This window comes from Neopelma chrysocephalum, unplaced genomic scaffold (genome assembly GCF_003984885.1).
Source record: "Neopelma chrysocephalum unplaced genomic scaffold, ASM398488v2 Primary Assembly neopelma1_66, whole genome shotgun sequence".
Classification (NCBI taxonomy): Eukaryota; Metazoa; Chordata; class Aves; order Passeriformes; family Pipridae; genus Neopelma; species Neopelma chrysocephalum.
The window spans coordinates 2,731,478-2,743,070 of NW_020897725.1; the positions used below are offsets into that span (position 1 = coordinate 2,731,478).

At 38.2% G+C, this 11,593-nt stretch overlaps 1 protein-coding gene across 5 annotated transcripts in view; it reads right to left on the reverse strand.

Annotated features, from left to right (window-relative positions):
* The window catches only part of TRPS1 (transcriptional repressor GATA binding 1), a 209,604-nt gene that overhangs the window by 137,481 nt on the left and 60,530 nt on the right, over positions 1-11,593 (reverse strand). For all 5 annotated transcript variants that reach the window (XM_027684366.1, XM_027684368.1, XM_027684369.1 and 2 more), the window contains one exon: positions 9,363-9,966. In XM_027684366.1, the coding sequence (XP_027540167.1) occupies positions 9,363-9,966 (604 nt within the window). The remainder of the gene's footprint in view (positions 1-9,362; positions 9,967-11,593) is intronic.

Sequence of the window (11,593 nt, forward strand, 5' to 3'; positions counted from 1 at the left end):
ATAATTGCAATGAAGTAGCTGTGATCAAACTCTATTTGTAGCATCATAATAAATTTGCCCCCCACCTACTAAAATTAGTTCTAAGCATCCAAAATTCCCATTTGAACATCTGACTGAACAAAACAGGCATTGCTCCATGCCAAAAACTGGAGGAAATAGACCTAAAATATGCCATTTTCTCAACCAGAAATTGTAGGCTCCCAGAATAACATGTGAATTAAAACTCATTTCAAGCTTGTTTGCATTGCTCCTCATTCCCATTCATAGCAAATTTCTTGACAAATGCTCTGATTATTTCTCTTTTTTCCTCACTTTTTTTAATTTAAAGACAATTTTCAAATAACAGACAGTCTTGCAAGGAGAAACAGCCGATAGTACAATCCATCTGAAAATGGAGAGGGTGGAATTCTACTCTCAGCAAGTGCTGGAGGCAACTTACATGATTAAAGACTGCACTGCAAGCCATCGTTAAAAGATGTCTTCCCATAAGTGAAAATGTGCAGTTTGCTACCATGCACATCAGAGGCACGTCAACCAAAATGAGGTCGAAGTCAACGAAGAAATGCAAATGCCTTACTCCTCTTCCCCCTCTCCCCCCCAGGCTGAAGGAAAGAATAGAAATTTTAACAAAATTAAAATTATAATCTGTTTCTTCACTTTTTCTCTTCCATTGGTATTCTTGCAAAAGTTTACATCATCACACCCAGAGAAGTTAACCAGGAATATTGATTCAGGATGCTTATGGATCAGGCTCCTCTTGCTTTGACTACAATAGCACTGTTGCACAATACAGAGTTTAACGTCTCTCTTCACTCTTGAGATGGGAAATTGCACTTATTCCCATTTTACTGATAGAATCAGGAGACTAAAGCCTAGAGAGACAAGAAATCATAGGGAATTAACCATCCAACTAGGACAAATATGATTCACCAAACCAAGATTTGAAAATCGCAGGCAGTACAGGGATACACAAACTCAGAAAAGATTTCTAAGGCTGTTCTCAAGCTGCCTGCAAAGTGCTGCACAGCCTGGGCTGCCAATACCACATTTGTTTCAGAAACCTAATACTGTGCACAGCGCAAAAAAGGAAAACATCCCTGTTCCTCTTCTCATCTTTATGCTAAAAAATACATCCTATCTGAACTCTAAGTAACGTAGCATGCAACATGGAATACATACACTTATAGATTTATATTACTTATATTATTATATCACTACAAAAAAGAGTGTAAGATTTTCTAAAATATATATAATGCTACTAAAAAAATGCCTAGAGAAATGTCAGCAAGAATCAGCCACTATAAAGCTTCATTTCACAAACAGAACTTGGTGGAAGAAGTAAATTATTATATTAAGCAGGAAATTGTTCACTAAACCAATTGGACTCATTAGAGACCTTAAAATTAAGACTACTTCGAAGGTAACCACATGCATATTTTGAGGAGTGCCAAGGTAACAAAAGACATTTCAGAAAATCTTTTCCATATCTCACACATACACACACACACATACATGTATTTCTTTTTCAGCACATCTGTTCATCTAACAGCTATTTTCTGTAATTGTCATTTTTATCTAGCTGTATTAACAGCGCTAGATACCTCCATGAAAAAAATCACAGAACATGTGTGTGCACTGTTTATTCATAAATCTCTTTAAATCTTTACCATTTTGAATTTGTTAAGATGTGGATAGCATCTGGATTCCTTCAAATCAATTATAATTATAATGCTCCCTTTTAGTCCAATAAATCAAACATTTATTTGCTGTCTATCATAATATCCCTTCTTTAAAAGAATATATTTATTTTGTCTTTTAATTACCAGATACATGTAGAGAGTCATCTGAAATTCAGCACAAAAAGCAACTCTGCACTTCCAGATGCAAGAGGTATCTTCACATAGATTTTCACTGTTCAGTACCATAGTACTTCAGGCAAAAATAAAATTATGTACAATCCTTGCCTGCATTCATCTATGAAATTTAATTTTCCATTGAAAATCTACACGTTAGCAGCAAGTTCTGCCCTCAAACATGAATATGTGCTTCTTATTAGACCCAGTTTGGCAAAGATTATCCTTAGTTTCTAAATACAATTGAAGCTTCTATTTCACTTCAGGTATACAATCTATTGCTAAGAACTACTGGCAGTACAGAACAATAATAGGGATGTTTAATGGTTATAGTTGCACTTAACGTTTCAAAACTTTGGTAAAGCTCAACTAATTCTTTAATTTAGTCATCGTTCAAGAAGCTGCATTTACTTACTTCCCATTTTAAACAAGGCTACCCATTGACAGTTCTCCAAACTGTTTAGACTGGAGGGAGTTGCTGCTGCACTGTTTGCCTTTGCAGTGCCCACAGCTATGCCCCACACCCAGCTGCTTTAACCAACCTGCAGCCACTGTCAGCACAATGTAGAATTTAAAAAAAAAAAAAAATCAGGAATGTATCTGAAGACGGTAAAAAAAGTAGCTGCTTAACCAGATCGGTCATGCCTACAAAAATGACATTGCCTCATTCCATGTGCCTGGTTCAGCACAAGGGGGTTCGAACACAGGCTGCAGGACCGGGTTGTTTTTTAGGGACATCGGGGGTGGCTCAGCAGCGCAGGGAGGCTAAGCCGGGAGGGAGAGCTCTGAGACTCAGCCCAGGGCGAGGGAGGCTCTAGCTTGACCTGCCACACATCGAGGGCTCCTGTTCAGGCCAAGGGACAGTGCTGGGGGCCCCTTCTGTGCCCAGACCCCCACCCAGCCCGGAGCAGTGGGAGCTGCTAAGGAGAACTGTACCCAGGAACCGAGGATACTCCTACCCTCCTGCTGAGTTTGATACTGCTATTCCCCATGGCAGTGATGGCACAGAGCAGCTGCCTCACTCACCGGGTGATGTTCACCCAGCAAACCAAGCCCAGGTGCAGGCATGTGGCATCCAGGTGAAAACAGTGCACAAACCCTTCTCGCTCTCACCAATGCTGGGACACCAAATACCAATCGGAGAGAGCAAAACAGAGGTTCTCCTACCTGAACTAGGAAGGGTAATATAAAATGGAGCTAATTGAATGTGACACTGATTGTCAATCTGTTCTGGCCACTAGGTTCAATACAAGAAAGCGCTCTTTTGTTCTCATCTACATTACAACCTCTCCTATCCAAATGCAGCAGTTTGTTTTAAATCCAGAATTATCTCCGTTCTCCCTGCCTGAATCATTGTTATTGATCATAGCAACTTCAGTAAACCCTGTTGCTTACGCAACGGCCTGGGGGCCCATACCCATCTCCCCATCCCTTTGTTCCACATACTGATTCACCTTTTCATCAAGGATTTTGACGTAGCTGCTGCCCTTTCACATTATTACTGAGCCCCACCCAAATAATGATTTTATCACTTAATTCTCTTCTAAACCACATTTCGTAAAAGGGAGGGGAAAAAAAAAGAAAGAAAAGAAAAAAACCCTGTGCCCTGCTGGGTGGGTAAACATGGATGAGGTGGGGTTGTCTCACCACATGACAGACACACCCCACACAAAAACCAGAAACATGCCTTTCATTGGGCAGGTTAACATTTTTTTAAAAGTTACTTTCTAGTCCTATCTGATCACTCTGTCAGGATGAGTAATGCAAAAACATTCAATTTCGTATGGGTTTGGTTCCAGTAGTTACTAAAAGCAGCCAAGTACATGTTTGTTTCTAAACTACTTGAAAACCTTCAGAAAGTTACTTTAGCTTGGTTCCTGAGCCCTTCACCAGCGCAGGGATTTTACCCGTCTTGGTTTTGCACTGTAAACATGAAGCTTCAAAATCATTTTTCTTCAAGTCCTAACTTTATTTTCTCATTTTCCTTGCTGGAGGATTCTTGTAATTTTCCAGGATGTAGTTATATTTAAAAAAGTAGCCCACTACCTCCCCAAGCAGAGACTTGTGGAAACAGGTGCTTCTAAAAAAAATGAGAGACTTTGGCAGCTCTCTGACCTGCCAGCACTCTGTGCATTAGTAAGACACAGTGCCTGCTGAGTTCCCCTCAGCTAATTAGAGAACCCGTATGGCAGTGAATGGCCTTGACTATAAATACTTCCTGAAAGATCTCTAACAGAGTCAGAGGAAATGGGAAAAAAATGAGATGCAGCTACAGGGAAACTATTTCAGATGTTTCTTGTTTAAAGGGCTGCTTTTTCTTTCTTGAAGTGGCCTAGGGATGAGATGCAGCATCCAAGACCTCCAAAAAATTAATAGTAAGAAGTGTGATACAATTATATGCATTAAATTTAATTCTGTAGATATATCATTAAGATGCTGCTATCAAAAGGTGGTTGGAAGTGGGACACAATGCTAAAGTGCACCAAAACTTCCATGTGTCACCCTGTAGTGACCACCGAAAAATCACATTTAAACCAAGATCCTACTCTGTATGCTTGAACCTTGTCATGTTGCTTGTCATGCTCCTGCTAAAGGCAGCAGCAGCAATACTTCTACCAGCATCAGAGAGGCAGGTTTTACCTCAAAAGTATATTATCCTTCTGGCCAAGAACTGAATGTTTAGAGAAGTCTTTTGGAAATCACAAAGGCCAGCTCAGCATTCCCACTGCTTTGCATCTATCTGGAATCCAACTCTGTGGATAACAGGAATCAGTGCTTTATAATAGGAGAAATAATGTTTTGCCACTAGAGATTGTGTCTGATATTTACTATACTGGTATTAAATCAATTATATGTAAATTTAATACTTTCATACCAATTTCTTATTTTAAAATTAGCACTGTCAATCACCCTCATAGGAGAATGCAAAACTGGAGAAGGGAAATAACTTTTTCTGATTTCCCGTCTCCCCCAAATTTAAAGCCATCTAACCAGCTTTAGACAGAACACTATGTGAAATATCAGAAGTGCAAATATCACAGCCAAAAAAGAAAATAACTCTTCTTAAAGTAAATGGAAACTTTCTGGAAATGCCGTGATTTCTTGTAGCGTGTAAACAGTCTGATCATTATGGTGAAAATAATCTCAGCTTAATAGAAGAGTGGATTTTATCCTTTGCCCCATATAAAAAGCTCACAGCAAAGGTTAACATAACCTCAGTCAGATATTTAATGTTACAGCCTGCAGTATACTTTAATAAAAATCAACACTACCTTTGCAATAATGTGACAACCTCTCTCCTTTTGATGGTACACAAATGCTTCCATTACATGAATTATGGTTAATACACAGGAGTCTCCTTGTTGTCTGCAGGTCCATGTGGCACCACAGGACACGCTGATCTGTGTTATTCTGCATGTGTGTTGGCTAAAGTATGATGTGCATACCAACACCTTTAGGTGGCCTAACTAGGTCTGTGTATAGGTCTGAAGGCTCAGGCTACAATTTCTCATTTTTGCACAAAACTTTGTTCTGCAGTGTCCACACGTACAAAAAAAAAAGGACACTTAATTTGAAATCAGTTTAGCAAAAAGTTCCCGCTGTCCAAGATCTGCACTGTCAAAGCATTAAACAATCTGCCTGGCCTGGAGTCTGCTGGCTGCCAATGTGCTACCCAAAAAAAGGAACATTTTTGCATCTCAATAGACTTTCCAGTATCAACAAATCTTTAAACTATAAAATCAGCTACTCTAAGGAAGAGCAGAAATAATGTCTACATTGTACCACGCTGAGGTACATTTTTGGTAATTCCCATTTGCAAAACATACCGATTCAATGTAAGTACAGCTGCTGGAAATATTTTAATAAGAAAAATAAATTAAAGCTACTCACAGAAGTGTACCAAGCCCCTGAGAAAGATTCTGTTACACACACACAGCTTAGAAGCACTCCCGGGAAAAAAGGTGCATCCACTGCACATGTGTCTTTGCACATGTGAAGAGTTTGAGCTCTCACCACTGCACCATCCCCAGCTCCCGAAAGGTCACGAAAGATTCAGGCTTTTAGAAATCTTACCCTAATGACTCCCACAAATAATCTACTGTAACACAGAGTCTGGGGAGGGGACCATGGCCATCATGCATGGAAGGAATGCAAGAAACAGCATAAAAATGTCTGAAAGCCACTCCAAGTAATTTCCAAAAATTTAAAATTATCCTGTAAGCATTAGGGATTTCTGTGGGCCAAGGTATATTTTCATCCCTTCACCAATTGATTTGTATTGTCTCTGATATTTTATCAAAATGTTAATCACTTCTAAACTTGCAGTATCAACCTCTATCTATATGAAAAAATGTGAAAAAACTGATCTCGGCTTTGCCTTCTCCCAGTGATTGGAAAACTAAAAAATGAAAAGCACACATTATTGCTGCTACTGTCAAATCATTATAAATAATTTATAATAAGTAGAACCACTTTACAAATACTGAATAGCCAGTACAACCAAAGGGATGTGTTAGGGACTTTTTTTTTCAGTCCATTTCTCACAGTGTTTATTCACTGAGTAATCCCAAATTTTTGGCTTCCTCTGTGTCAGTCTTTGGGGGGGAAAAAAATTAAGGTGTCCACAGTGATTTTATTATAGGTTTTGTTTCCTAGTCACCAGTCGTCCTGGGATACAGTGTTTTGCATGAGCATTCATTATGTGATACCAGAAGGATGTATTGATTTAACGGTTTGCTTTCAGATAAGACCAAGTCCTGCTAGCTATTTCACATTAGAAAAATAAATGTATCCAAAAGCAGATAATAATGGGAGACTTACTTAACAGTATAGTGTATTTTTTTTATTTCAGAGAATTATAAAAATTTGCTTTTTTCAATAATGGAAGGTAAGTTCTTTTCTGAATAATTTCTACTTCTGTCTGGGCCAAGTGAGCTCCCAGACATGCCTATCTGTATGTCAGGTAATATTTGACAGTAAGCTCCCAATGGTTGAGCTGACCATCACTTTATCTTCTTATTTCCTGGCTCCAGTACTGCATCCCATAACTCTGTCTACAGAAAACTAAATCAAGAACAAAATAAAGGAGTTGGGTTTCTATGATCTTTTCCACAAACTGAGAGGAAGAGGGAACTAATATCGCTCACAGAATCACACTCCCACACCTCCTATCCTTCAGATCACCCCTTACCTTAAAGAAGTTTCAGTTCTCATTATTTTTTCCTCTATCCATCAATCATGATGAAATATGTAAGATTAGGGACTGTTCAGCAGATGAAAAAAGTTAACCTCCTTCCTTTTTTTTAATATTTCAAACTGACAAAAGCAACTTGTCCAATTTTCAAAGAAGAAAACTGAAAATTAAAATACTATAACTAAGGAAAAGACCCAGAAATCTTTACCACAACAGAGTTCAAAGAGCAAGGCATCTAATGGTGTACCCAAAAATAATTCCTATTTTAAGGGTGTTGATATGGTTTTATCAGTCAGTATAGACATAATCTGCTAATAAATCATAAAAGACATAAAAGAAAAGTTGGATTGTACAAATTTTAAAATGCGAGGAACTAATTTATATGGATTGTTAATACAGAAATATAAGACTTTTTTTCGGAAAAACATGGAAATTATAGGTTCTTTATATTTCTGAGAACCCATCAAAATATTTCCAGTTAGATAAAAATACTAATTTGAAAAAAAATTTAAATATACATGTGTATGTAAATATATATATACACGTGTATGTGTATATATATATATAAGTGCTTTTTTATAAAGACTTCTAAAAGGTGTCTGAATTATTTTTTCAAAGGGCATAAGAAGCAGCCAGTATACAGTTTCCCATTATACATTCAGCAGTGGTTAAAACAGATAATATAATGGCCTTATTTTACTGCTTACTAAGATTTTAGGCTCCAGCTACCAACCAAATTTAGACCTTTATAGAACTGAATCTGCAAATTTGCAGATTTTTGTTTAGTTGTTTTTTTTTCATTCTTTAGTAGTCAAAAAAATAAAGGAAAATTATTTGTATTCTGATAAGCCACAATTTCAGCGGCTCCTCTGGTCAATATGTTCTGTGCACAGCTAAAAACCACTACAAGAACTGAAGTGGGATGTATCATATGTACAGCATGAATTTGACTCCTAGATGGCCTTATGTCTATATGTTAATACATATTTCCTAATGGAGGAGAGAAATATAATCCTGCCATCCACAGTGAGCACACACCCAGGTTAGCAACAGAACCTGTCATACTGTAACTGCTTCTCATACATTTAAAATCTGACAATAACTATTCATGGCCTGTAAAGTACGAAAGTCTGTGGTCTCCCTAAATTGAATGCAGGGTTTAAGTGACAGACACGCTGTTTTATAATTAGAATAACTGCAATACTTTTAAGACCACTGACTGCATTTAAAAGAGCTTTTAATTCTTATATGTATACAGAGACAAATACACCTATGTATAAACTTAGCAGACCATGGAATAAAACATATATCTTGCCTTTTGTCTTCTTCTTACATGTTACAGTAATGGATACTATGGTTATAAATGCTCTTATAAAAGACAATAAAAGAAACCAGCAGATCATCGCTTCCATTCTAGTGAGGTTTGTCTGCACAGTGACCACTCCTGTGGCAAGTTTCTATAAATTCTGATAGGGAGCAGCTATCACTGCTACATGAAAACATGTAGTGATGACTCCAGGAGGAGGGCAGTTATTTGTCTCTCTGTTCAGGTCCTCAGAATTTGACAGCTTTTCTAAACCAAGTTTTCTCTACAGTGGGAAAAACATACCTCACTGGAAGGGGAAGTTGCTTATATATATGGTTGGTATATATATATGATCCTTTTATTAAAAAAAAAAAAAGAATAGGAATTATTTGGTGTAGCAAATATTTGCCGTTTCTTATCACCCGAGCTCCTTCTTTTTCTCTTTTTTCTTTTTCTTTTGCTTCCAAGGCAACCAGAGAAGTGTCAAAATTGATATATAATTATGTTGCTTCATTAAAAAAAAGGTTACTTTTTATTAATATTTAACTCAGGTTTCATATGCTTAGATATGTAATAATGAAATCTTGTTTAAGTGTGAACCATCACACCACCACAAAATTTAAGAGGTGATTAGTTGTTTTAGTGTAACAGATGTGCAGCCTTCTGGGGTTCTAAACCTTCCTCCTTCAACTGCATGACCAACCTGCACAATTAGCAGGAATGATTACACAAAATTCAATCAGCGCTAAATAGCAAAAGCAGAAGCACTTGCTTACTAATACTACATTAATATATAGATTGTTTTATGTAACACTTTGGAACATTTACCTGCCAGTTTGGCTCTACAGATTTGAGTCTTCCTTTGATTTTTTTTTATTTGTTTGTTTCCACACACTGAAAGAACCCCAACCACATTACTCCAGACCTGAAGAAATCATTTGCATGGCTAATTAAACATAACATACATGTAATCATAAAAAGCAAGAGGAAAAAAGAAATAGTTTCCTACCCGTAATAAGGACTGGGATTCGTCCTTTGTCTTGCTGTCCCCGGAACCAGAGTAGGGTTGAGTGAGCTGCCCAGGTTTTTCCGCTGCTCCCGCTGGCACGCCCTGCAGGAAACCCTTGCTCTCCACTGCCAAGCCGTACATGGGCCTTGCAAGATGGGCAGCTTCGACATTTGGACTATCCCGTAAAGGCTTTGGCTGCTCTTGGCCAACGGACACTGGGGTCAATAAGCCCAGACTGGTCTGTGTGTATGATGGGCTCCCCCTCAAAATGTCTGTTCCTCTCCAGGTCACGTTGCGAAGATCATCACTGGGGCTGTCAGTCCAGCCTTTCTCCTTGAGCACTTCCTTATCTTCTATCTTTTCCCTCTTCACTATGCTGTCAGATACAGGCTCCCCCATTTTGGGGTCTGGATTAATCAGACTGTAGACCTTGAGGTCAATTTTTGGCTCCTCCTTGATAGATGAAACACCATGACTGTCCTCCCCATTGGCTGTAGTGATGTCCATCTCCTGACAATGCACAGTGTTGAAGTGCTCTAGTAGTGACTGAGTGTCAACAGCTGTGAAGCTGCACTGACGGCATTTGTAGCAGTTGTGTACTCTCCTGGAAGAAAACCACAAGCGTATTAACAAGTCTCCCCTTGGCCTTCCCTCTCACAATGGTTCTACCAACCAAGATTAAGAAAATAAGTCAAACCCAGTGTGATCCCCTCTAAATAAAGCAAGTAGGTTTACTTTGGTGTCTTGTACAATAAGGTGAAAATCCTCCTGGGTTTTCTCCCCATGCCTTGCATGGCCCCCTATCACTCATTGACATTTCACTACATTATTCTAAACTTTATAAAATTTTCACTGGGATTTTGTGTTTTTTCTCTTCAGTTTGCTGCAATACACTTTTCACTTTCTACTGCAGTAGAAACACTAAAGAAACACATATTTGTCAACCAAAATCAAATAGTTAGAAGAGGATAGTTCTTTTTTATAAAAAACAAAACACTTTATATAACATAGATCTATCTTAGAAATTTAAAATGTTTTAAAAATTCCTTTACTTTCCACCAATTTCATATGCTTTTGCTTGACAAAGATGATTTCGAATGGAGCTCAACTTACGGATAAGCATAGAGGAAAGGACAGAAGACTGTACACAACAGACAGTACTTCTTGGTTCTCTAACACATTTTAACATAACTTTGAAAGATGCCACTCTAAAGAAAAAGCAAAACAATTGGCTGTGTCACTACAAACTGCGTTTTCCTGTCAAATACAGATATTCTTGGGTAGGAGCTGTGGAGCAGTGTGGAATAATACGCCTTCCTGTTTTTACTCTAAAAGCCTATATAAAGTACTGCATTACTAAATTATATAAAGCATATGTTGCTATATGAGAACAACATGTTACCCATTTACTGTATTTATCATAGGAACAGAACACTGTTTATGAGCTCTCTAACGCCATTATGAATAATTGTTTATAGTACAGGAGTGGTCAGAGCCCTCCGCCAGGCTCCGGACCCCACTGCGCCCGGCATCCTACCAATGCAGAGCGAAATACCACCTCTGTCCTGCAAAATGTACAGAACTCTACGAGAGCTTCTCCCTACAGACATGCTCACACATCCACACCCCAGGCATTCAGAGTCACTGCAGCGTCTTTAGCCAAGGTAAAAAATGAGTCTTTTGCTATCCACACAGGACAAAACTTGTATGAGAAATCTGTTACTGCCCTGACAACTCCAGTTGTTTGAATTAATTCTTTTAAGGCCAAATCTTTGTCTCTGAAGTCGATGGCAAAAATCCCATTGACTTCAGTAAGAGCAGGATTTGGCTCTTGATGCATTTGTAGAATTGGAATGATACACAAAATGTCCCTTATAGACTATGATAGTTTAGAAAGGACAACTTGCCAAACTTATTAAACCCCTTGTCTTCCTTCTTTCCTTTTGTTGGAAAAACAAACCATATGTTATTTACATTGTCTGATTTTCTTGCAGTTGTGTCAGCGTGAAGACATGAGTACATATTCAGACTTGAGCTTTTTAGCCCTTGTGCAATATCAGTTTTCTTTTTGTCATTTTCCCTATTTATATTCATTTTAAGGGACTAGATGGGCTTGTTCCGTTATGCAAAAAATATATTCAGCAATTCTCCACACAGCCTTATGGCAACCAAATCTACTTGTGGGAGAGCAAGCTGTGGGTTAAAATCCTGTTCTGGCTGTGTTCCTTTTT